Source organism: Phyllobates terribilis, unplaced genomic scaffold (genome assembly GCF_046119375.1).
Source record: "Phyllobates terribilis strain yellow unplaced genomic scaffold, ASM4611937v1 Scaffold_134__1_contigs__length_4944459, whole genome shotgun sequence".
Taxonomy (NCBI): domain Eukaryota; kingdom Metazoa; phylum Chordata; class Amphibia; order Anura; family Dendrobatidae; genus Phyllobates; species Phyllobates terribilis.
In genome coordinates, this window is record NW_027362894.1 from 3,774,142 (window position 1) to 3,799,148 (window position 25,007).

A 25,007-nucleotide genomic window follows, 5' to 3' on the forward strand; every position below is an offset into this window, starting at 1 on the left:
CGGATTCCCCTTGGGGACCATGGGGGGCAGATTACCTAGCGTTTCACAAGCGTTTAACCTGAGGAAAGTCCGCAGCATATACGCTTGTAAAACGCTACGTGGGCACATACTCTTAGGTCGGAATTTGGGCCCATTTCTCCTGACACAACTGGTGTAACTGATCCAGGTTTGTAGGTCGTCTTGCTCGCACCGGCCTTTTCAGCTTTGCCCATACATTTTCAATAGGACTAAGATCAGGGCTTGGTGATGGCCGCTCCAAAACATTGACTTTGTTATCCTTAACCCCTTATTGACCAATAGACGTCTTTTTACTGATCTGCAATATAAGAGACTAGCGTTCCCCGACAGGTGACTATCCTGTAGCTGTCACCTGTACATTATAGCTGACAACTTGCTGCATCAGCCATGATCAGTGTTGGCACAGACCATGGACGTTTAACCCCTTTGATTCTGTTGTCAATAGTGATTATAGAATCTAAATAGTTAACACAGTGTGGGGGCTTCTTTTTAACTTTATCGGCACCTTGATATCTTGATTGTGTGGTCCTGATGTTTGCCTTGGCAGCTCATGGCCAAATAACTACCTTTAAAGTATGCCGGCTATAATTGCCTGTTCAGAAGTTATCAAAATCTAGATTGTAAAAATAAACTTTTTCATTCTTGTCATTCCACTTTCCATTACTTCCTGAAAAGAACCAGAAGGGTTAATGAACTATATGAAAGCAATTTTAAATACGTTGAGGGGTGCAGTGTTTAAAATGGTAACACTTTTGGGTGGTTTCCAACATATAAGACTCGCAGGCTAAGTGCCCACGAAGCAAAAATGCTCCGGATTTTTTCTGTATCTCCCTGGCAGGAAAAATGCATGCGGATTTTACATGCGTTTTTCCTGCCAGGTAGAAGCGTTTGTCAAGCGTTTTTGCATGCGGGTTGTCAAGCGCTTTTCCAAGCGATTTTAGCATCGCTTGGAAAAGTGCTTGACAACTTGGTCACACTATATAAATCCTTGCAACCGGTATGGATTTATATAGTGTGACCAAGTTAATAGTTAAAAAAAGAATAAAAATGGTAAACAAAAAAAACATTCTACTCACCTTCCGATGGCCCCCGGTCTCCTTCTCCGGTGCGTCCGGTGTCTTGGGCGGCTCGCGATGGTGTAAAAGGACTTTCCATGACGTCATTTAGTCTTGTGACAGGTCAAGCGACCGCCGACATCAGCGGTCACGTGACCTGTCACATGACTAAATGACAATAATTAATAAAGACTAAGCTCAACTATTGAAAAAGAAGGGTGCCAGGAATACAACACATGCATCCATGTAGATAAAGATTCCGGCACACCAAATAATATAGAAAAGTCTCATATAGGTGATAAAATAGTAGATGCTTTATTTCTCCAATATCAACTGGTTCAAATCGTGGTCAGTATACAGTTGCCCAACGTTTCAACCCCAACAGGGTTTTCCTCAGGGGCATCAGAAGAGCTTAAAAACCAGAGCATAAACATAAATAAAGACATAAGTGAGATACAATATAGTAGATAATACAATCAGTAATATATACAAAAATAGGTACATGTTGATGGAACAAGACGAGGGGGAAAAAAGGGGGGGGAAGGGGGCTAGGGGGAGGAAAAGGAGGGGAAGGGAGAAAAAAGGGAAAGTATTAGGTAGAACAACGGGAGTAAAGAGAAAAGGGAGCGTATACACTCAAAACAAAAGGAGCGGACCGTTGTAAAGTGAAAGAATTTCAAGATACCTAGTTGCTATGTACTGCTTAATATCTGGGAATCTATCCACGTTACTGCAGAGAAGCTCAGGATAAATTACAATAAAGAGAACCAGTCGTTGTTGTCGTAAGGGAAAAATGTCAGCCGGCAATAGTAGCTGTGGATAGACAGCAAAGGGAAAATGAGTCACCAGTATCCAGATATAACCTGTATCAAGCCACGAAAATACTTGCCTTAAGCAATAATAGTGGTAATGGCCGAGGAGGTATGCCTACGGGGTATGGTAAGTGGACCTAAGACCAGAAAAAGTGGGTAAATACCGAAGTCTACATGGGGTCATGATGATCAGCCCAGAAGGCTCTTACCTATGTGCCTCTTGGAAAGTGTATCCTGCCGGTGGTGGTGTGGTGTCAGGAGCGGTGACGGTGTTTAAATAGCGCTGTGTGACTTCCTGCTTCCGGAGTGCGATGACGCAACATCAGGTCTCGTGAAACGCAACTTCCGGTTGCGTGGAATGCATGACAGCGCATGCGCGCGACACAATGGGTGAGATATACATAGAGGGAAAAAAACAGCGCGTGCGCAGGATGCACACTGTGGAATCACCCCCCCCGTCTTTCCCCTTCTCCCTGCATGTACCATCATATACTTTCTGTATATGTTTCCCCAGCCTTTCTCCTCTTATGTATATGTTTATTCATTTTTTCCTTCTCCCAGGCATACATTAACATTTCCCCAATATGGTCCTCCTCTTCATCTATATTACCCTTATCCATTTTTAGCTGCCGCTCCCTGAACTCCTAATGGCTTTCTTTAGGTTCACTCAGCTGCACAGTACGCAGTACATAGCAACTAGGTATCTTGAAATTCTTTCACTTTGCAACGGTCCGCTCCTTTTGTTTTGAGTGTATACGCTCCCTTTTCTCTTTACTCCCGTTGTTCTACCTAATACTTTCCCTTTTTTCTCCCTTCCCCTCCTTTTCCTCCCCCTAGCCCCCTCGCCCCCCCTTTTTTCCCCCTCGTCTTGTCCCATCAACATGTACCTATTTTTGTATATATTACTGATTGTATTATCTACTATATTGTATCTCACTTATGTCTTTATTTATGTTTATGCTCTGGTTTTTAAGCTCTTCTGATGCCCCTGAGAAAAACCCCGTTGGGGTTGAAACGTTGGGCAACTGTATACTGACCACGATTTGAACCAGTTGATATTGGAGAAATAAAGCATCTACTATTTTATCAACTATATGAGACTTTTCTATATTATTTAGTGTGACGGAATCTTTATCTACACACATGACTAAATGACGTCATGGAAGGTCCTTTTACACCACCACGAGCCGCCGAAGACACCGGACGCACCATACAGGAGACCGGGGGCCATGAGAAGGTAAGTATAATGTTATTTTTTATTTTATTCTTTTTTAACTACAGGTACTATGGTACCCGGGTCTGGAGGAGAGTCTCCTCTTCTCCAGACCTGGGTACCATCCGCACATTGAATCACTTAATATCCACATGTGTACATGTAGTCATTAAGATATTATGCAAATCAATGGAAGTCAATGGCGGCAATTACGCCGCGTTTCCGCAAAATTAATGGATATGCTTCAGATTTTTCCGCAATGATAATCCGCAGCGTAAATTTCCGCAGCATGTGCACAGTGTTGCACAGCTTCTGGATACCCACAGTTGCAGTATAAAACCTCACAGAGCAGATTACAGGGGATAACAAGCTTTTACTTCTCAGAACATGAGGTAAAGGAAAAAACACACAGTCACACAGTACTGCATCAGGAAGTAAGAACAAAATAGAAAATACAAGAGAGACTTTTTTTCTTTTACAATACAGTAAACAAGGAAACTTAACACAACATCGCCATCTACTGTCAGATCAGCATAAAGTCCTCCTTCACACAAACAAAGAAGTCCACAACTGTTGCATATACCAACACACAGCACATGTGGGTTATCATTGAGGACCATGGGGCACGCATTACCAAGCGTTTAAGCGTTTTCGCTTCGAAAATTCCGCAGCAAAAAACGCTTGAAAAACGCACAGTGGGCACGCAGCCTCAAAGTCACTTCAAAACTGAACAGGTCCCTATAAAAATAAGTTTTGTAAATTTCCTTGAAAGAAATGAAAAATAACTGCTACATTTTTAAATCTTCTAAAATGCTAATAAAATAAAACAACATTTTACAAATGGTGCTGATGTAAAGCAGACATGAGGGAAATGTTATTTATTTCTGTTTTTGTGTGGTATGACTATTGGGATTAAAGTCATTATCAATCATAGTTTGAAAAATGAAATTTTTAAGACATTTTTGCCAAGTTTCTGATATTTTTATAAATAAACGCAAACCATATCAGCCTAAATTTACCATTATTTTAAAGTATTCTGTATCACAAAAAACAGTCTCAAAAGCTATGGAATATGTTATTCCAGAGTTATTACTACATAAGGTGACACAGATTTAAAAAAATTGGTTTGGTCACGAAGGGGTTAAGCCACTTTGTTACCATTTTGGCAGTATGCTTCGGGTCATTGCTCATTTGGAGGACCCATTTCTGCTCAAGCTTTAACTTCCTGGCTGATGTCTTGAGATGTTGCTTCAGTATTGCCACATAATCTTCTTTTCTCATGAAGCCATCTATGTATTTTGTGATGTGCACCAAGTCCCTCTTGCAGCAAAGCAACCCCACAACATGATGCTGCCACCCCCATGTTTCACAGTTGGGATGGTGTTCTTAGGCTTCTAAGCTTCTCCCTTTTTCCTCCAAACTTAACGATGGTCATTATGCACAAAAAGTTCAATTCTAGTTTCATCTGACCACAGGACATGTCTCCAAAAATTAAGGTCTTTGTTCCTGTGTGCATTTGCAAACATTAATCTGGATTTTTTATGTTTCTTTTGGAGTAATGGCTTCTTCCTGGCAGAGTGGTCTTTCAGCCCATGTTGGTACAGTACTCGTTTCACTGTGAATTGTCACTCTGACAATCTTACTAGCTTCTGCCATCCTCTTCACAAGGTCCTTTGCTTTTGTCCTGGGGTTGATATGCACATGTCGGACCAAAGCACGTTCATCTCTGGGACACAGAACCCTTCTCCTTCCTGAGTGGTATGATGGCTGGACATTCCAATCTTGTTTGTACTTGCATATAATTGTTTGTACAGATGAACGAGGCACCTTCAGATATCTTGAAATTGTACCCAAGGATGAGCCAGACTTGTGCAAGTCCACAATTCTCTTCCTGATATCTTGGCTGATTTATTTACACTTTCCCATGATGCTACACAAAGAAGCAGTGTGTTTCAGGGGTGCATTAAAATACATCCACAGGTGTGTCTCTAATTAACTCAGATGTTGCCAAAAAAAACTATTAGAAGCTTCCAAACACATGGCATCATCATATGGGCAGTCGAGAATTGTTTAACCACTTCGCTCCAGAGCCTGTTTTTGCCTTCGTGACTGTGCCAATTTTTTCAATTCTGACCACTGTCACTTTATGAAGTAATTACTCTGGAACGCTTCAACGGATTCCCCTGATTCTGCGAATGTTTTTTCTTGACATATTGTACTTCATGATAGTGGTAAAATTTCTTCGATTTTATTTGTGAAAAAATCGGAAATTTGGCGAAAATTTTGCAATTTTCAAACTTTGAATTTTCATGCCCTTAAATCAGAGAGATATGTCACACAAAATAGTTAATAAATAACATTTCCCACATGTCTACTTACATCAGCACAATTTTGGAACCAAAATTTTTTTTTGTTAGGGAGCTATAAGGGTTAAAAGTTGACCAGCGATTTCTCATTTTTCTAATAAAATTTACAAAAACATTTTTTTAGGGACCACATATTTGAAGTCACTTTGAGGGGTCTTTATGACAGAAAATACCCAAAAGTGACACCATTCTAAAAACTGCACCCCTCAAGGTGCTCAAAACCACATTCAAGAACTTTATTAACCCTTCAGGTGCTTCACAGGAATTTTTGGAATGTGGAAGAAAAAAATGAACATTTAACTTTTTTCACAAAAATGTTACTTTAGACCCATTTTTTTTTATTTTCGTAGGGGTAACAGGAAAAAATGAACCCAAAAGTTTTTGTGCAATTTATCTTGAGCGCGCTGATACCCCATATGTGAGGGAAAACCACTATTTGGGCGCACTGCAGTGTTCGGAAGGGAAGGAGCGCCATTAGACTTTTTGAATGTAAAATTTGTTTGAATAACTAGCAGATGCCATGTTGCGTTTGGGGAGCTCCTGGTGTGCCTAAACAGTGGAAACCCCCACAAGTGACACCATTTTGGAAACTAGACCCCTTAGGGAACTTATCTAGATGTGTGGTGAGCACCTTGAACCCCAAGGTGCTTCACAGAAGTTTATAATATTGAGCTGTAAAAATAAAATTTTCACATTTTTCCCACAAAAAGGTTTTTCATCCCCTAATTTTGCATTATCATAAGGGTAATAGGATAAATTGCACCATGAAATTTGTTGTGCAATTTCTCCTGAACACGCCGATACCCCATATGTGGGGCAAAACCACTGTTTGGGCGCAGGGAAGGAGCGCCATTTGACTTTTTGAATGTAAAATTTGCTTGAATAATTAGTGGACGCCATGTTGCATTTGGGGAGCCCCTGATGTGCCTAAACAGTGGAAACCCCCCACAAGTGACACCATTTTGGAAACTAGACCCCTTAGGGAACTTATCTAGATGTGTGGTGAGCACCTTGCACCCCCAGGTGCTTCACAGAAGTTTATAATATTGAGCCGAAAAAATAAAATGTTCACATTTTTCCCACAAAAAATGTTTTTCTTCCCCTAATTTTGCATTATCATAAGGGTAACGGGAGAAACTGCACCATTAAATTTGCTGTACAATTTCTCCTGAGTATGCCGATACCCCATATGTGGGGGAAAACCACTATTTGGGTACACTGCAGGGTTTGGAAGGGAAGGAGCGCCATTTGACTTTTTGAATGTAAAATTTGAATAATTAGTGGACGCCATGTTGCATTTGGGGAGCCCCTGATGTGCCTAAACAGTGGAAACCCCCCACAAGTGACACCATTTTGTAAACTAGACCCCTTAGGGAACTTATCTAGATGTGTGGTGAGCACATTGGGAGACATAATAAACAAATCAGTAGCAGGTGAAGAATTGGTTTTATTTATTTTTTACGCCTTTCCTCGTGCGGTATAAGTGATGAGATTACTTTATTCTTCGGGTCGGTGCGATTACAGAGATACCAGATTCATATTGAGTTTTTATGATTGACAGCTGTCACACACTAAAAGACGCTTTTTTTTGTAAAATCTAGTTTTTGTGTCGCCATATTTTGAGAGCTATAATTTTTCCATATTTCGACCCACAGAGTCTTGTGACGGCTTGTTTTTTGCGGGACGAGTTGACATTTTTATTCGTACCATTTTTGTGTACGTGAAATTTTTTGATCGCTTTCTATTCCGCTTTTTGGGAGGTAAAATTAACAAAAACCAACAATTCAGGAATTGTTTTTTGAGGTTTTTTTTATGCCGTTCTGCGTGTGGTAAAAGTGATGAGGCAGCATTATTCTTCGGGTCAGTACGTTTACAGCGATACTACACTTACTGTATATTTTTTTATGTTTTGGCGCTTTTACACAATAAAACAATTTTATAGAAAAAATATTTTTTTTGCATTGCTTTATTCTGAAGCTATAACTTTTTTATTTTTCGGCTGATGGAGCTCTATGGTGGCTTGTTTTTTGCGGAATAAGATGACGTTTTCAGCGGTAGCATTTTTATTTCCATTTTGCTTTTTGATCGCATTTTTTTCCACTTTTTGTTTGGCGATATGAGGAAAAAGCATAGTTTTTTGCTCCGTTTTTTATTTATTTTTATTACGGTGTGCACAGAAGAAGTTAATTAGTGTGACAGTTTTATAGCTCGGGTTGTTTCGGATGCGGCGATACAAAATAGGTGTACTTTTTTTGTTTTTGCATAAGTATATACGGATTTATCGATTTAATATTTTATTTATTTTGTGATTTTTTTTTAGTAGTTTGAAAACATTTTTTTTACATTTTTACTTAGTCCCTGTATGGGACAGTAATTTTTATTTTTCTGATCACTGATCTCATGTAATGTAATAGACATATATTACATTACATGAGATCTTTGCTGACTGTTTCACAGTCAGTGTCTCCTGCCAGGCTTCAGCTGCAGGCTGAGCCTGGCAGGACACCATATATGGCAGATCTGAAGGCGGTCATGTGACCTCCAGCTGCCATAGCAACGCCAGGTCCTGGAAGGTATCAGGGGTCGTCGGAGAGGTAAGTAGACGACCCCCTCTCCTCCTGCTGTCTTCTATATGCCGCGATCACTATAGATCGTGGCATATAGAAGACAGCAAAGGGTTAACATCACTGGGACCTGATCCAATCAGGTCCCGATGATGTTCCCTGTCAGAGCTATCGCTCTGCACCGCACCCTCAGCGCTTGCAGGACCCTCGGGGTCCTGAGTGCTGCGGGACCACCCACCGTTTTTAAGCGTCCGCGCTGCACAGAGCCCAGGCTGCGCGGACTTTTATCTACAGTGGGCGGTCGGGAAGTGGTTAAATTTAAAAAAAAAGTTTCACAAAGTAAAATAGAGAGTTACCTTTTTGTTATCATCTAGGACTGTGTTCATACTTTCTATCCCTAGCGTATCAATAGGTCCATCAAAGATAACCCATTTTCTTTCCGGAGTCTCAGATAACGCAAACTGCCGGAAAGTATTAGCGACTATCCCATCGGTCCACTGCAAATGAAGAGAGGCATCAATAAAATTGCTCTTCCCATAAAATCCAATACAATCCCACAATTGAAAGGATTATTAAAGGGAACGCCTTGGATTATGATATTGATGATACACATGTATTGACTACACGTGGCCCCTATTGAAGTGAATGTGCCGGCACCGGGAGAGACCGCAAGTAAGTGATTTGCATATATGCGGTCACATGCCAACTAGAAGTGCGTGACCTCACTCAAAGCAAGTGTATTGAGTGAGGCCAGACACAGTCTAGTCAGAATGTATCTGGAAGTATGCAAACTTATGCTAATTTCTGCCATAAATAATACAATTTGTTGCTTCCATGTCTGATGGGGAAAATAAAATAGTTTCCAATTTTTGTGCAAACAGGGAGTAAGTCATAATAAAATGATTGTCCGGCAATGTATGGCTGGGGTCTATGTCTCTGAAGGAACCCCTTCTACCATGTCCATAAGCCATAAAAGGGGAGATTTTCCCATTTTCAGCAAAGGTATTAGTATTATAAACAATAATTCCAATCATAGACGAACCTCATGTGACACTGGATCAAACTGCCCGAACAGCTGCCCCATGGTGATGGCTTTAGGGTTCACTGTCCGGTAAATCACTTTTTCTTCTTCGCACCCTCGCTCATTCATAAGAGACAGCGTATCAGCGAGGACGTGGAGGACCTTCGTTTTTCCAGAGAACGGCTCTCCAACCAACATAAAACTGTACGGGATAAACAAAATGCAGCATGGTCCATTGTATAAAATGGAAACAGAGAAGAATAAATCCCCCGTCCCATGGACTTCTGTAGTTACAGCTTACCCGTGTCTGACAATCATCATCTCATACGTCTGGATCATGTCCTCCAGGAAGACCTTCTCGGGCTGGATGTTGTGTCCAGCACAGCTCTCCTGTGCGCATTCCAGTAAACCCTGAGCAAAAGGAAGGTAAAATATTTCATCAGTCTGTTTACAGTGGATCCAATTAGAGGTGGGAGAATACATTTTCAGGACCCAGATCAGTATTCTGTGGCCGCTGGACAGGACCCCTGAGAGCCGCCTCTTAGCTGCCGGCATCCCCGACTCCTCTTCTGATTATATGGCCTGGTGTACATCATGCTGCAACCATAACGTCATGCCAGGCCGGCTAATCTGAAGAAGAGCCGGGGGGCAGGAAGAAATAAGGTGTCTCTCAGGGGTCTCATTCAGTTCCCACCACTGACCTGATGTCACGCACAGTGTAGGAAAGACAAAGTACGACACAAAGGGATGAGGGGAAGGGAGCCCAGACACTAGGGAAAGGGGGAAATGGAGACCTGCAATCACCCTGTCTCCCCTACCGACTCTATATTGGTTCCTCACCAATTGCCGCACAGGAACCTATCCCTGTATTTCCTTAGCGCTTGGCCCTGGATAGGGAAGGGGGGGTGAGCACTAGTCGATCCCCACTGACAACTAAAGACAGCAAGGGGAGACAGACACAGGGGAAGTAGCTTAGCTTGAGTCGACTTCAGAGAGATGGCACACACATCCTCTTAGCACCAGAGAGGAAGTAAGAACTGCACTTGCTCCAAGCCTTCACAAGGGGACATGTGAATATCACTGGCACCTCTGTGTAGCAACCAGGAAGTATTTAAACACCCAGGCCTGATTGTCAATTACAGCAGGAGGGAGGTAGCCGCTGGGTCCTACAGTGAGACCGCTAAGAAGATGTCTGTAATGCGAAACGAAGGGATCTCCTGCAACCAACTGCAGCGCGACTGTCTGTCACATCTGACGCACCCATGACACCTGGCCATTGGATCAGTCTCCTGCGAATCGATTCATTCATCTAAAAAAAAATTCTCCATAACCTACAACTAAACTAGTGATAAATCACTCACAGATGTTTTAACCATTTTTTTTTCTACATCAGATCATCCTGCATTGGAGGTATAAGTGAGCCCCCTTACCTCTGGTGCCCCTGTGCAGCTGCCCAGGTTGCACTAATGGGACCGGACGATGAGTGACAAGGTCATGTAACCCAATTCCAAAGCAGTGGATCAGGATCGGGTGATTTCAATGGGATTGGTCTACCATCTACTGTGTATCGGGGCCTCATGACAGATTATGTTGGGGGACATAAAAATCGGGCGGTTGGAATTTAATCACCCGATCCTTACTTTCTGACCCTGAAATTAGCAGCTGCCATAAGATTCTGGCAGCGACTCTGTCATAGAGAAAACAGGAGCGAGCATTCCTGAATATGGGGGAGCCGGGAAAGATAACTGTCATCCAAATGATAGCTGGCCAGCTATATAGGACCTATCACTTGCCATTAATATGCAATTTTATTACCTGGTGTAAATGCCGCTGTTCTCCTGAATCCGGTGTTGTTTTCTTTTGCTCCTGCGCCTCTCCATTCCTGAGATATAGCCTCTTTATAGAAATCTAGTTCATAATTTTTAATAGCCAAGTGGGCATGGTCATCAAGTCCTCTCTGTGGGAGTCTTCAGGAAGGCCTTGCCCAGTTGGCTTAAAGGGCTAGAGGAGAGCGACAGATGTCAGGAACGGAGAGGAGCAGGAAGAAAAGAAAAACAATGCCGGAGTCAGGAGAACAGCGGCATTTACATATTTATGGCGAGGGACAAGTCCTCTTTAAGTCTTGGAAAACCCCTTTAAGACACTATTATATTTTAATACCTTATAGTCGGCTTCCGGAAGTTGAATGCCAGGGAACAGGTCGCTGGTAATCCCATTGAACAGAGGAATATCAGGAGACAAAGATTTGGGTTCGTTTACATACTTAATTGACCGCAAGAGCTAAATAGAATGAAAAAGGATTAAATGATAAAATAATTCATATACAATATGACATGAAACAATATTAAAAGTGAGGAACCCCATTACAAAGGAGCAGTCAGTTCTTGTGGTATGTCTGTATTAGTAAAGAATAGTATTCTCCAAAAAATAAGGATGAAACCTCTTTTCCTAAAACTCTACATTGTATCGTCCCTCTGTTATACCTCCTGGAAATGTAATGTATATATAATCTATATAGGGGACAACCCTATACAATCTGACTGTGCCCAAACAGTGGTGACATTGTCAGACTGTGTAGGGGACTCGTTATTGACAGATTTCAATTAATTCCTACATTTCCAGGAATGATAAAAGAGGAATGGAACGCTGCTGAGTTGCACTAAAATATGCTGCAGAATTGTTTTTCCATAGGGAATACATGTGGCCTCTGTGTTACTGTTAATTGCCGGCTGCAGAATGAGTTAAGTGAGATACTGTCAGTGAACTCGTTTTTGCTGGCTGACGGGGAGTTTGTAAATGTTTTATCTGTCTTTTTCTGAGCTCCTCTCAGTTTATTTATGACCACAGACCTTATCAAAATTGAATGTGCAGGGAATCAAAAAGCCGGTGAAAGCCAAGCGATGCAACATTTTTAATAAAACCCAATTGTTAAAATGATTTTTAGCCTAAAATACATGCTATTAAGTTAAAAATCAAAACTGTCCCATAAGATGAACAAGCTACGTGTTTAACAACTATAGTTTTGACACTTTTGCACAGATGAGATCTAACAAGCCAGGAACAGTAATGTACAGAAATTATTTGCAAGTCTCTGTCTGCTACTATAAAATCATACAGCTGTAATTTTTGTGATCCAAATGCTTCTCGGTAAGATGGTAATGTTGTCCTATACGAGATGTAAAGCGACCAACAGTTCAGAACTTACAAGAATATCTTCATTTTCATGGGGGAATTTCAGCTTCAGATTGCCAGCAGCGGTCAGCACAGCCTTTACTGCACGCATCCCATAATCATAATGAAACTGGGACGAGAGCGGCTCCGAGCACAGCCGGTAAGTCATTACCATCTTCACCGAGAGAGGTTTAGCGTGCAGAAAACCATAAGAATAAAGGCAGATCTCCGCAATCAGAGCATAGTTGGGGACCATCATTGCTACAGTCCGGAAAAGAACCTGAAATGCGCAAACCAGATGGGTCAGTCAACAAATGAAACTAAATTACTGTAAACTAGGCATAGAGCCGGGGAACCCATTATGTCCATTTACACTATCCTCCACCCCAGACCTAAAAGTGATGTGTCTATTCCACATCAGAGGAAAGTCAGTCAAAGTGTGGTTAAAGGGGTATTCCCATCTCCAAGATCCTGTCCCAATATGTAATAGGTGTAATAATAATAATGTTTGCAAATATCTCCAATTAGAAATGTAGTATAGTTCTTCTGATTAGCTATGTTGCTTAAACCCATGTGCAGGACATTGCAGTAGCTTAGGTATCCATGGTTACGAGCACTCATAGTAACAGTTAGTTACTTGCTAGTGGTCGTAACCATGGATACCTAAGCTACTGCTATGCCCTGCACATGGGTTAAGCGACATAGCTAATCAGAAGAACTATACTACATTTCCAATTGGAGGTATTTGCTATTAATATTATTATTACACCTATTACATATTGGGATAGAATCTTGGAGATGGGAATACTCCTTTAACACTTTCCAAATCTCTCTCCACACCTCTACTGTGTCCATTTTGGAAAATAGGAGAACGGGACATCAATATTAAGGAGCTTGCAGAAATGAGGGCATCCGGTGTTGTGATTATACATAGGAAATGAACAATCTCATATAGGTTTGGGGGAGAATAATCCCTTTGATGAAATCTTATGTTTCTTTTGTAAACCTAGTATTTACTTGAAAGTTTGTGAACCCCTCAAAAATTTCTGTATTACTGCATAAATTTGACTTAAAGCTACATCAGTCTGTGAGGTCACAAAGGAACTCAAGGTAACCTCTAAGCAACTAAAGGCCTCTCCTCAGATTAGCTAATGTAATTGTTCATGAGTCCACCATCAGAAGGACAATGAACAACAATGGCGAGCATGGCAGGATTGCAAGGAGAAAGGCAATGCGATTTAAAATGTCACTGCTAAAACTCACCTGGGCACATCAATAGGTAACTGGAATAATGCTTTGTGGAAGGATGAGGCCAAGATAGAGATTTTAAGTGAGAAGCTATATGTTTGCAGAAAGAAAATACTGCATTACAGCATAAGAACCTCCTATCATCTATGAAACACAAAGATGGTAATCGTAACATGCTTTGGGCCTGTTTTGCTGCACTTGGCCAAGGACGGCTGCCATCATTGATGGAACAATGAATTCTAAAATCTATCAGCAAATGCTAAAGGAAAATATCAGGATATCAGTTCATGTACTGAATCTCAAGAAAACGTGGGTCATGCAGCAAGACAATGGCCCAAAGACACAAGTCGTTCTACAAAAGAATGGTTGAATAAACATAAAGTTTTGGAAAGGCCGAGTCATAGTCCTGAGCTGAATCCTATAGAAATGTTGTGGAAGGGCCCGATGCAAGGCACTGGGACTCTTTACCTTGAGGTTATCCGGCAGCTCAGAAGGTCCCGCGGAGCCAGGATTCATGGTAATGGCTACGAAGCAATTTGGGTTAAACTTCAGTTCGGTTCCTTCGAAGTTGAACATGTCCATCTTCATCTGGATGGCTCTCTGGATGCGGAGAATCTGTTGGGCCACCATGGACAACACCTCCAGCTCAATACGGTTAAACTCATCAAAACACGCCCATGCTCCCGATGATGCCAGCCCTTGGAAAAACTAAAAAAAAGTATATACAGTACAGACCAAAAGTTTGGACACACCTTCTCATTTAAAGATTTTCTGTATTTTCATGACTATGAAAATTGTACATTCACACTGAAGGCATCAAATTATTAATTAACACATGTGGAAAAATATATACTTAACAAAAAAAGTGTGAAACAACTGAAAATATGTCTTATATTCTAGGTTCTTCAAAGTAGCCACCTTTTGCTTTGATGATTGCTTTGCACACTCTTGGCATTCTCTTGATGAGCTTCAAGGGGTAGTCACCGGAAATGGTCTTCCAACAATCTTGAAGGAGTTCCCAGAGATGCTTAGCACTTGTTGGCCCTTTTGCCTTCACTCTGCGGTCCAGCTCACCCCAAACCATCTCGATTGGGTTCAGGTCTGGTGACTGTGGAGGCCAGGTCATCTGGCGTAGCCCCCCCATCACTCTCCTTCTTGGTCAAATAGCCCTTACACAGCCTGGAGGTGTGTTGGGGTCATTGTCCTTTTGAAAAATAAATGATGGTCCAACTAAACGCAGACCGGATGGAATAGCATGCCGCTGCAAGATGCTGTGGTAGCCATGCTGGTTCAGTATGCCTTCAATTTTGAATAAATCCCAAACAGTGTCACCAGCAAAGCACCCCCACACCATCACACCTCCTCCTCCATGCTTCACGGTGGGAACCAGGCATGTAGAGTCCATCCGTTCACCTTTTCTGCGTCGCACAAAGACACGGTGGCTGGAACCAAAGATCTCAAATTTGGACTCATCAGACCAAAGCACAGATTTCCACTGGTCTAATGTCCATTCCTTGTGTTCTTTAGCCCAAACAAGTCTCTTCTGCTTGTTGCCTGTCCTTAGCAGTGGTTTCCTAGCAGCTATTTTACCATGAAGGCCTGCTGCACAAAGTCTCCTCTTAACAGTTGTTGTAGAGATGTGTCTGCTGCTAGAACTCTGTGTGGCATTGACCTGGTCTCTAATCTGAGCTGCTGTTAACCTGCGACTTTTAAGAACCAAGAATATAAGACATATTTTCTGTTTCACACTTTTTGGTTAAGTATATAATTCCACATGTGTTAATTCATAGTTTGATGCCTTCAGTGCGAATGTACAATTTTCATAGTCATGAAAATACAGAAAAATTTTTAAATGAGAAGGTGTGTCCAAACTTTTGGTCTGTACTATATAATCAAAACATGTCAGCAGAACATCGGTTGGAGTCAGTTTATTATCTGCAATGGAGCAGCTTAACATTGTATGTACCTTTGACATTGCTATGTAGTCCAAACCATCAGAGCAGTTAAAGACCACACACTGCACGGCCAGCGCCTTGGCCAAATCTTTGGTGGTCTCAGTTTTTCCTGTGCCGGCCGGACCTTCTGGAGCTCCACCAAGATTTAGATAAAAAGCACCGATCAACCAATGAAACATGAAAGAACTGGTATGAAATATCAATAAACTTTCTAAGAATTTTCATGCATCATACAAAAGTCAAAAAGATTTCTGAGCATAACCCATCACATCATAGCAGAGTCCGCTAGCATCTGTCAGTGAGCGGAGTGATGACCAGGCGTGGGGAGTTGTCCAGGTACTCATAGGCGGACTTCACATTGCAGTTGATGATTCGCACTCTCGCATTCTCATTCTCCCAGTAATAGCGGAGTTGGGCAAGCCACTGGAAGTCTGTTTCATGAGAAACTCCTGAGCAATGTAGGAAAAGATAGTCAACCTCTAAGACACTGCAGAATCACAAGGGAGAGTTTCTAAAGGGAAGGTAAATGCACATACATTATAGGACAAAACTCCTAGTCACCGAATTCTGCGTTTTTCATTTAGTCCCATTGCCCACGGTGTATAACATCCGGACTCTCAGCCCCCAGTTTATAAAATCCGGCCTCTCGCCTCCCCCGGTGTATAACATCCGCCCCTTGCCCCTAGTTTAGTATAACATCCGCCCCTTGCCCCTAGTTTAGTATAACATCCGCCCCTTGCCCCTAGTTTAGTATAACAACCATCCCCTCGCCCACGATGTATAATATCCGTCCCCTCGCTCCCTCCCCCTGGTGTATAACATCCGTCCCCTCAACCCCACTGTATAACATCCAACCCCAAGCCATCCATTGCATAACATCCGGCCCCCAGGGTATAACATCTGGCCCCCAGCCCCGGTGTATAACATCTGTCCCCTCGCTCCCTCCCCCTGGTGTATAACATCCGTCCCCTCGCCCCCCCGCCAGTGTATAAAATCCATCCCCTCAACCCCACTGTATAACATCCAACCCCAAGCCATCCATTGCATAACATCCGGCCCCCAGGGTATAACATCTGGCCCCCAGCCCCGGTGTATAACATCTGTCCCCTCGCTCCCTCCCCCTGGTGTATAACATCTGGCCTCTCGCCTCCCCCGGTGTATAATATCCGTCCCCTCGCTCCTAGTGTATAACAACTATCCCCTCGCCCACGATGTATAATATCCGTCCCCTCGCTCCCTCCCCCTGGTGTATAACATCCGTCCCCTCGCTCCCTCCCCCTGGTGTATAACATCCGTCCCCTCGCCCCCCCGCCAGTGTATAAAATCCATCCCCTCAACCCCACTGTATAACATCCAACCCCAAGCCCTCCTTTGCATAACATCCGGCCCCCAGCCCCGGTGTATAACATCTGCACCCTCGCTCCCTCCCCCCGGTGTATAATATCCGTCCCCTCGCCCACGGTGTATAATATCCGTCCCCTCGCCCACGGTGTATAATATCCGTCCCCTCGCCCACGGTGTATAATATCCGTCCCCTCGCCCACGGTGTATAATATCCGTCCCCTCGCCCACGGTGTATAATATCCGTCCCCTCGCCCACGGTGTATAATATCCGTCCCCTCGCCCACGGTGTATAATATCCGTCCCCTCGCCCCTGGTGTATAATATCCGTCCCCTCGCCCCTGGTGTATAATATCCGTCCCCTCGCCCACGGTGTATAATATCCGTCCCCTCGCCCACGGTGTATAATATCCGTCCCCTCGCCCACGGTGTATAATATCCGTCCCCTCGCCCACGGTGTATAACATCTAGCCCCTCGTACCCCTAGGGTATAACATCTGGCCCCTCGGCCTTGTATAACATTAAGACTCTCGCCCCCCACCAGTGTATAACATCAATCCCCACGCCCCCCGGTGTATAACATCCGCCCTCCCATGCTGTGTGCTGTTACTAACATATGACAGAACGGCTGGTGGTGCAGAGCTCTCTGATACCAGCACGGTCCTGTAATAGGAGCCACCGGGGTAACAAGTCTGGATATTAAATTTCTTCCCTCCTAAATCTTCCCCCATCACATGTGAGTGATATTATTAAGGAGTAGAAGGAACTGCAGCAACTCAGGAGACCCCGGAACATTACAGAGCGGGGTCACTGAGTGCTGAGGAGCAGAGGGCAGAACGCTCTCCTGACTCCATTGGTAACAACATCACCACAAACACTCCGCCCCCGCCAGGAGCTTCATGGCCGAGCAGCTGCATGCAGCCTTACATCACCAAGCACGATGCCGAGCGTCAGATGGAGTGGTGTGAAGCCGCCACCACAGGACTCTGGAGGAGACCTGTTCTGTGCAGTGACGGATCACACTTCTCTATCTGGCATCTGATGGACGAGTCTGGATTTGGTGAATGCCAGGAGAACGTTACCCTATTAACTGCATTGTGCCCGCTGTACAGTTCGGTGGTGGAGGTATGGCCTTGTTTTTAGGGGTTGGTCTAGGCCCCTTAGATCCAGTGAAAAGATATCTTAATGCTTCAGCACAAGACATTTTAAACAATTGTAGCTTCCAACCCTAAGGGAATAGAAGAGCAGAACGGTTTCACACACGTTCTCAACCTCAACCCCACTAAACACCTTTAGGATGATTAATTAGAAAAAATACTGCACAATGGCAGCATAAATATGTCACCGCAACATAGGGAAGAACAATGTCAGTCACACATCAATTACATTGCCATATGTCTGCTCAGGCTTAGAATGGCTGACCATTCGGAGAATTACATAATACCTACAAAGAAACCGAACAAAAGGTCATTAAAGGAATTGACATAAAACCCTTTATTAGTACATCCATGGTTATGGAAGGACACCGCACAGAGGAGAGCACACACACCATTGATAGAAAATATTACACACCGCACCTAGGCCATCCAAAACACTGACTATAAAGAATATCAACTGTGGCAATGAGTCATATACAGGCGATGCAGACACCTACAGATGCCAAAACATTCATATACAGTTATATGAAAAAGTTTGGGCACCCCTATTAATCTTAAGCTTAATGTTTTATAAAAATTGGTGTTTTTGCAACAGCTATTTCAGTTTGATATATGTAATAACTGTTGGACACAGTAATGTTTCTGCCTTGAAATGAGGTTTATTGTACTAACAGAAAATGTGCAATCTGCATTCAAACAAAATTTGACAGGTGCATAAGTATGGGCACCCTTATCATTTTCTTGTTTTAAATACTCCTACCTACTTTTTACTGACTTACTAAAGCACTTTTTTTGGTTTTGTAACCTCATTGAGCTTTGAAGTTTATAGCCAGGTGTATGCAATCATGAGAAAAGCTACTTAAAGTGGCCACTTGCAAGTTGTTCTCCTGTTTGAATCTCCTCTGAAGAGTGGCATCATGGGCTCCTCAAAACAACTGTCAAATGATCTGAAAACAAAGATTATTCAACATAGCTGTTCAGGGGAAGGATACAAAAAGCTGTCTCAGAGATTTAACCTGTCAGTTTCCACTGTGAGGAACATAGTAAGGAAATGGAAGAACACAGGGACAGTTCTTGTTAAGGCCAGAAGTGGCAGGCCAAGAAAAACATCAGAAAGGCAGAGAAGAAGAATGGTGAGATCAGTCAAGGACAATCCTCAGACCACCTCCAGAGAGCTGCAGCATCAACTTGCTGCAGATGGTGTCACTGTGCATCGGTCAACTATACAACGCACTTTGCACAAGGAGAAGCTGTATGGGAGAGTGATGCGAAAGAAGTCGTTTCTGCAAGCACGCCACAAACAGAGTCGGCTGAGGTATGCAAAAGCACATTTGGAGAAGCCAATTTCCTTTTGGAAGAAGGTCCTGTGGACTGATGAAACCAAGATTGAGTTGTTTGGTCATACAAAAAGGCATTATGCATGGCGGCAAAAAAACACAGCATTCCAAGAAAAACACTTGCTACCCACAGTAAAATTTGGTGGAGGTTCCATCGTGCTTTGGGGCTGTGTGGCCAATGCTGGCACCGGGAATCTTGTTAAAGTCGAAGGACGCATGGATTCCACTCAGTATCAGCAGATTCTTGACAATAATGTTCAAGAATCAGTGACAAAGTTGAAGTTACGCAGGGGATGGATCTTTCAGCAAGACAATGATCCAAAACACCGCTCCAAATCTACTCAGGCATTCATGCAGAGGAACAATTACAATGTTCTGGAATGGCCATCCCAGTCCCCAGACCTGAATATCATTGAACATCTGTGGGATCATTTGAAGAGGGCTGTCCATGCTCGGCGACCATCAAACTTAACTGAACTGGAATTGTTTTGTAAAGAGGAATGGTCAAAAATACCTTCATCCAGGATCCAGGAACTCATTAAAAGCTACAGGAAGCGACTAGAGGCTGTTATTTTTGCAAAAGGAGGATCTACTAAGTATTAATGTCACTTTTCTGGTGAGGTGCCCATACTTATGCACCTGTCAAATTTTGTTTGAATGCAGATTGCACATTTTCTGTTAGTACAATAAACCTCATTTCAAGGCAGAAACATTACTGTGTCCAACAGTTATTACATATATCAAACTGAAATAGCTGTTGCAAAAACACCAATTTTTATAAAACATTAAGCTTAAGATTAATAGGGGTGCCCAAACTTTTTCATATAACTGTATAGTGACCACCATCTCAATATGCATAAATGACTACTGCCCCATAGACGTCATTGTAAGTACACCCCAAGATTGCTTTACTGTGACAAGATCAATTGTGTCCTATGAAAACTCAAAGAAAAGAGGGGGGGATATAACATAGATATGGAAAGAACATAGGAATGGGGTGAAATGTATGAAGGTGCTCTGCATATTGAGCTGTGATATCTGTAGAGGGACGGACTCCATATTAACATCCTGTATATGGATTTAGAATAGGGGGCCATAAAAGCCCCTGTAGGTGTAATGTGGAGGGGGCACAATACCTTTCTCCATGTAGTGTATGATAAATAGAACATGGTATTGGAAAGTTTGGTGCCAGCCATGATGTTTGCACAAACCTGTTTGGATCATTTCCATGCCCACGTCACGAGCGTGCCCCTCTATGGTGACGAGAGCCCCCAATGTGGTGCGAGTCTGCTGGGACAATTTGCCTCCTCGCACAAGCTCCACAATATCATTTAGCTGGAGCTGCAGATTATCATAGGAGTTTTTCAGGCCCTACAAGAAGGATGTAACGGTGAAATCATCTGCAGAAACATTCATAGAACATACATATTGCAAGGGGGCTGAAATCTATACAGATTATAAGCTGCAGACTAGATTGAGAACTCCACAATATGCAGGCACTTTATAATGTACACAACAATTTTACAACATATCTTTATAGAAGTTGGAGATCTGGATTGAACCCAGAGCCCCAAATACCCAGATGTACCTCTATAAAACCCTGCCACAAACAGCATGGAAAACTCAATGCAGATGGATTCATTTTATGCTGGTATTATGGGAAATCCCATACAATGTCTTCCCTTATTGGTAGATATGACGCGAGTAGAGATGAGCGAATGGATTTGCAGGACTCTGGTCCAACAGTCGGGTCAGTATTCCACGGCCCCAGGACCGGAGCTCCATGAACCGGCATCTCCGGCTCCTCTTTTGATGTCGATGTCATAGTTGTGGTGTGAGGCACAAATGACATCACGCCTGGCCGGCTAATCAAAAGAGGAGCCAGGGATGCCGGCATGTAAGAGGCGGTTAGCAAGGCACCCATCCAACAGCCACAGACTACTAACCTGCTCTCTAAGACCAAGGTCCTGCAAATTTAGTTGCTCATCTCTAGACAAGATGCATGAATCAATGCAAAATCCCAACAATACTATGGAGCCTTTTGGGTACCTTCAAGATATTGAGCCGCTGTACAACTGCAACCCCCAGGAGAAGACCCCTGGGCAAGAACAGTACATGGGCTCTTTGCAGTCTAATAACGTGCTGTGAAATAAGCTACTTGCATCTTTTGATGTGAATGTGGGTCCCCTTACCTCTGTTGCACCAATGGTATATCCGCCCCTGGAAACTCCTATAAGCTGCGTCCCTGGGAATGACAGTCTATTAGCAGGAGAACACATGAAGTCTGTCTATGAATGTATATATATGTATTTCTCCCAGAAAATTATTACAATTACACATGTTTTGTTGTTCACATGTTTATTTCATTTGTGTGTATTGGAACAACACAAAAAGAAGATATTGGTCAACAATTTTGGTTCTCAAGTCCTCAGACAGTTCTCTTTTCCTCTTTCTGTTCTCCCTACTTAGTGTGGCACGTAACAACGCAAAGATTGAGTCAACTTTTCCCCTTTGTATCGGGTTTCAGATGTGATTTTCATATTGCCCACACCTGTTACTTGCCACAGGTGAGTTTGAATGAGCATCACAAGCTTGAAACAAAATTGTTTACCCACAATTTTGGAAAGATGCCAACAATTTTGTCCGGCCCATTTTTGGGGTTTTGTGTGAAATTATATCCAATTTGCCTTTTTTTCTCTGTTTTTTTTGTGTTGTTCCAATACACACAAAGGAAATAAACATGTGTATAACAAAAAATACACATGCAATTGCAATAATTTTATGGAAAAATACTTCAAGGGTGCCAACACTTCCGGCCATGACTGTTTCTAGTGAAGCCACCTTGATCAGTAAAGGAGCTTATGCCGTACCTCTGGGCCACTGCCGATAGCTTCATGCACTTCACTTGTCCAGAACATCTGAGACACACAGAGCACGGCCTGTCCCGGCCATTCCCTCACCCAGTCTTTTCTTGCAGTCTCAGGGTATGCCTTTTAAAAAACAAAGTTAAATTACGTTGACAGAAGCATTTAAGAGAGGGACAACCTTACTAGTATTATCCAGCAAATTCATTTCTACCGATTGCAGGTAGAAGATCTGCTACCTGGCTCTATAGCAAGAGATACATCATCCACAAATCATTCACTGCTGCCAAATAATCTTATACAAATATAAAAGTACTAGATTAGTTCCAATTAATGCTTTTGGTCTGTAGGTAGATCCGTACCATTCGTGACCGAGCAATAACATCATGCACGCTCCTTAACATGACATCTTCCCCTTGGATGAGCCACTTCTCCACGGCCCCCCGAGCCTCGGAGGTGGAGATGGTCTGGATGAGCTCTACGCGTTCCCCCTCGGTGCTGTACATGGCTTTGATGTCCAGGTTAGGAAGGAACTCCAGCTTTGCGATGCCTTCAAAGCCCTTCTTTAGATGTGGTTGGACCCGCAGAGGATCTTTAGTCTCAGAGAGAATTTCTAGCATTTCGTCGTTGGACAGGAAGAAAAAGCTAAAGCGAAAATGCACAATATGATAAAAATGTCATTAAAGTATTGGGTCAGGCGCCATTTGTATTAGTGTCTGTGAGAAAATAGAAAAGCAAAGCTTTAAAGTAAAGATTCAGTCCCCATACACATTGGATTAAAATAGTTTAAACCTGACGATTGCAGCAGGACCGGCCTACCCACTGATGTGTATGGGGGTCTCCTGACTCTCCCCCGATAGAGGATGTCAGGGCCAGAAGGATCGGGCAGATGGAATTTCAATACCCGGTCTTTCGGTTCTCAGGGGAGATAACCCGCTGCCGGAGGTGTCCAGTACCGACTTTCTCCTCTCTCCCCATTAAAAACACATGACTGTTCAGCAGAATATGTGGGAGTCAGGAGAAGTAGCCAAATAACCATTCAGACCACGGGTATCTCATATCTCATGCGTATGGCTAGCTTAAAGGGGCTATCCAGTTTTGGGAACTTTTTTTATTTAACTGAAATGGGTATTCCCATCTCCAGGATTCTACCCCAATATGTAGTAGGCGTCATAATAATAATATTAGCAAATAGCTCCAATTAGAAGTGTAGTATAGTTCTTCTGATTTGCTTTGTCGCTTATCCCATGTGCAGGGCATTGCAGTAGCTTAGGTTACGACCACTAGCAAATAACTGTCACTATATGAGTGGTCGTAACCATGGATACCGAAGCTGGGGAAAGCGACATAGCGAATCAGAAGAACTATACTACATTTCTAACTGGAGGTATTTGCTAATATAATTATTATTACTACGCCTACTACATATTGGGATAGGATCTTGGAGATGGGAATACCCATTTAATTGCGAGTATTTGCGATAATTCAGTTTCATTAAAAATGTTGCACCGTTAGGCTTTTTGTTTCCTGCACATTCAGCTTTGATGTGATCTGTGGTCATAAATCGGCTAAGAGGAGCTGAAAAAAGACAGATTAAAAATAAGTCCAATAGCCAGCGCAACACAGAGCCAATAGAAGGCAAACAGTGCAAAATTATTAATGAAATCCAATTACAAAAATGATTTCAATGCGTTTAAATAAGAAAAAAAAAATTCTTTAAGGAGTATATAGAATCATTGCAACAAGTGAAAGGACTATACCGTGGGAAAAAAAGCCTCTTCTTCTCCAGATAGGCATTCAGCCCTTTCATGATTTTATCCAGAAGCACATTGCTGTCCTGAAGTTTCTCCAGAAGTCCGGTCAGAGAAGTGGCGCTTAAAGCCTAAAACAAAGTAGATAGCCCATAAGTAAGATTCCATTATATAGTTATAGAGACTGAAAAAAGGTCACATTCATTGACTATTGTGCCAATAGTTCATATTAAAAAAATAATTAGAACATACAGTTATATGAAAAAGTTTGGGCACCCCTATTAATCTTAAGCTTAATGTTTTATAAAAATTGGTGTTTTTGCAACAGCTATTTCAGTTTGATATATGTAATAACTGTTGGACACAGTAATGTTTCTGCCTTGAAATGAGGTTTATTGTACTAACAGAAAATGTGCAATCTGCAGTCAAACAAAATTTGACAGGTGCATAAGTATGGGCACCTCACCAGAAAAGTGACATTAATACTTAGTAGATCCTCCTTTTGCAAAAATAACAGCCTCTAGTTGCTTCCTGTAGCTTTTAATGATTTCCTGGATCCTGGATGAAGGTATTTTTGACCATTCCTCTTTACAAAACAATTCCAGTTCAGTTAAGTTTGATGGTCGCAGAGCATGGACAGCCCTCTTCAAATGATCCCACAGATGTTCAATGATATTCAGGTCTGGGGACTGGGATGGCCATTCCAGAACATTGTAATTGTTCCTCTGCATGAATGCCTGAGTAGATTTGGAGCCGTGTTTTGGATCATTGTCTTGCTGAAAGATCCATCCCCTGCGTAACTTCAACTTTATCACTGATTCTTGAACATTATTGTCAAGAATCTGCTGATACTGAGTGGAATCCATGCGTCCCCATCCATCCATCCTGGGTAGGTGTATATGCCCCGCCATCCATCCATCCTGGGTAGGTGTAGATGCCTCTCCATCCATCCATCCTGGGTAGGTATACATGCCCCTCCATCCATCCTGGGTAGGTGTAGATGCCTCTCCATCCATCCATCCTGGGTAGGTATACATGCCCCTCCATCCATCCTGGGTAGGTGTATATGCTTCTCCATCCATCCTAGGTAGGTGTATATGCCCCGCCATCCATCCATCTTGGGTAGGAGTAGAT

The 25,007-nt window shown here is 42.7% G+C and overlaps 1 protein-coding gene across 1 annotated transcript; it reads right to left on the minus strand.

The window, feature by feature from the left end:
- Window positions 1-1,475: 1,475 nt before the first annotated feature.
- Window positions 1,476-23,963, minus strand: LOC141203931 (dynein axonemal heavy chain 12-like). The gene is made up of 3 exons (XM_073663896.1): window positions 23,883-23,963; window positions 22,485-22,767; window positions 1,476-1,484 (listed from the first exon to the last, which is right to left on the minus strand). Exons 1-3 carry the CDS (start codon window positions 23,930-23,932, stop codon window positions 1,476-1,478), a joined length of 342 nt encoding a protein of 113 aa, XP_073519997.1. The 5' UTR covers window positions 23,933-23,963.
- Between the last annotated feature and the right edge of the window lie 1,044 nt (window positions 23,964-25,007).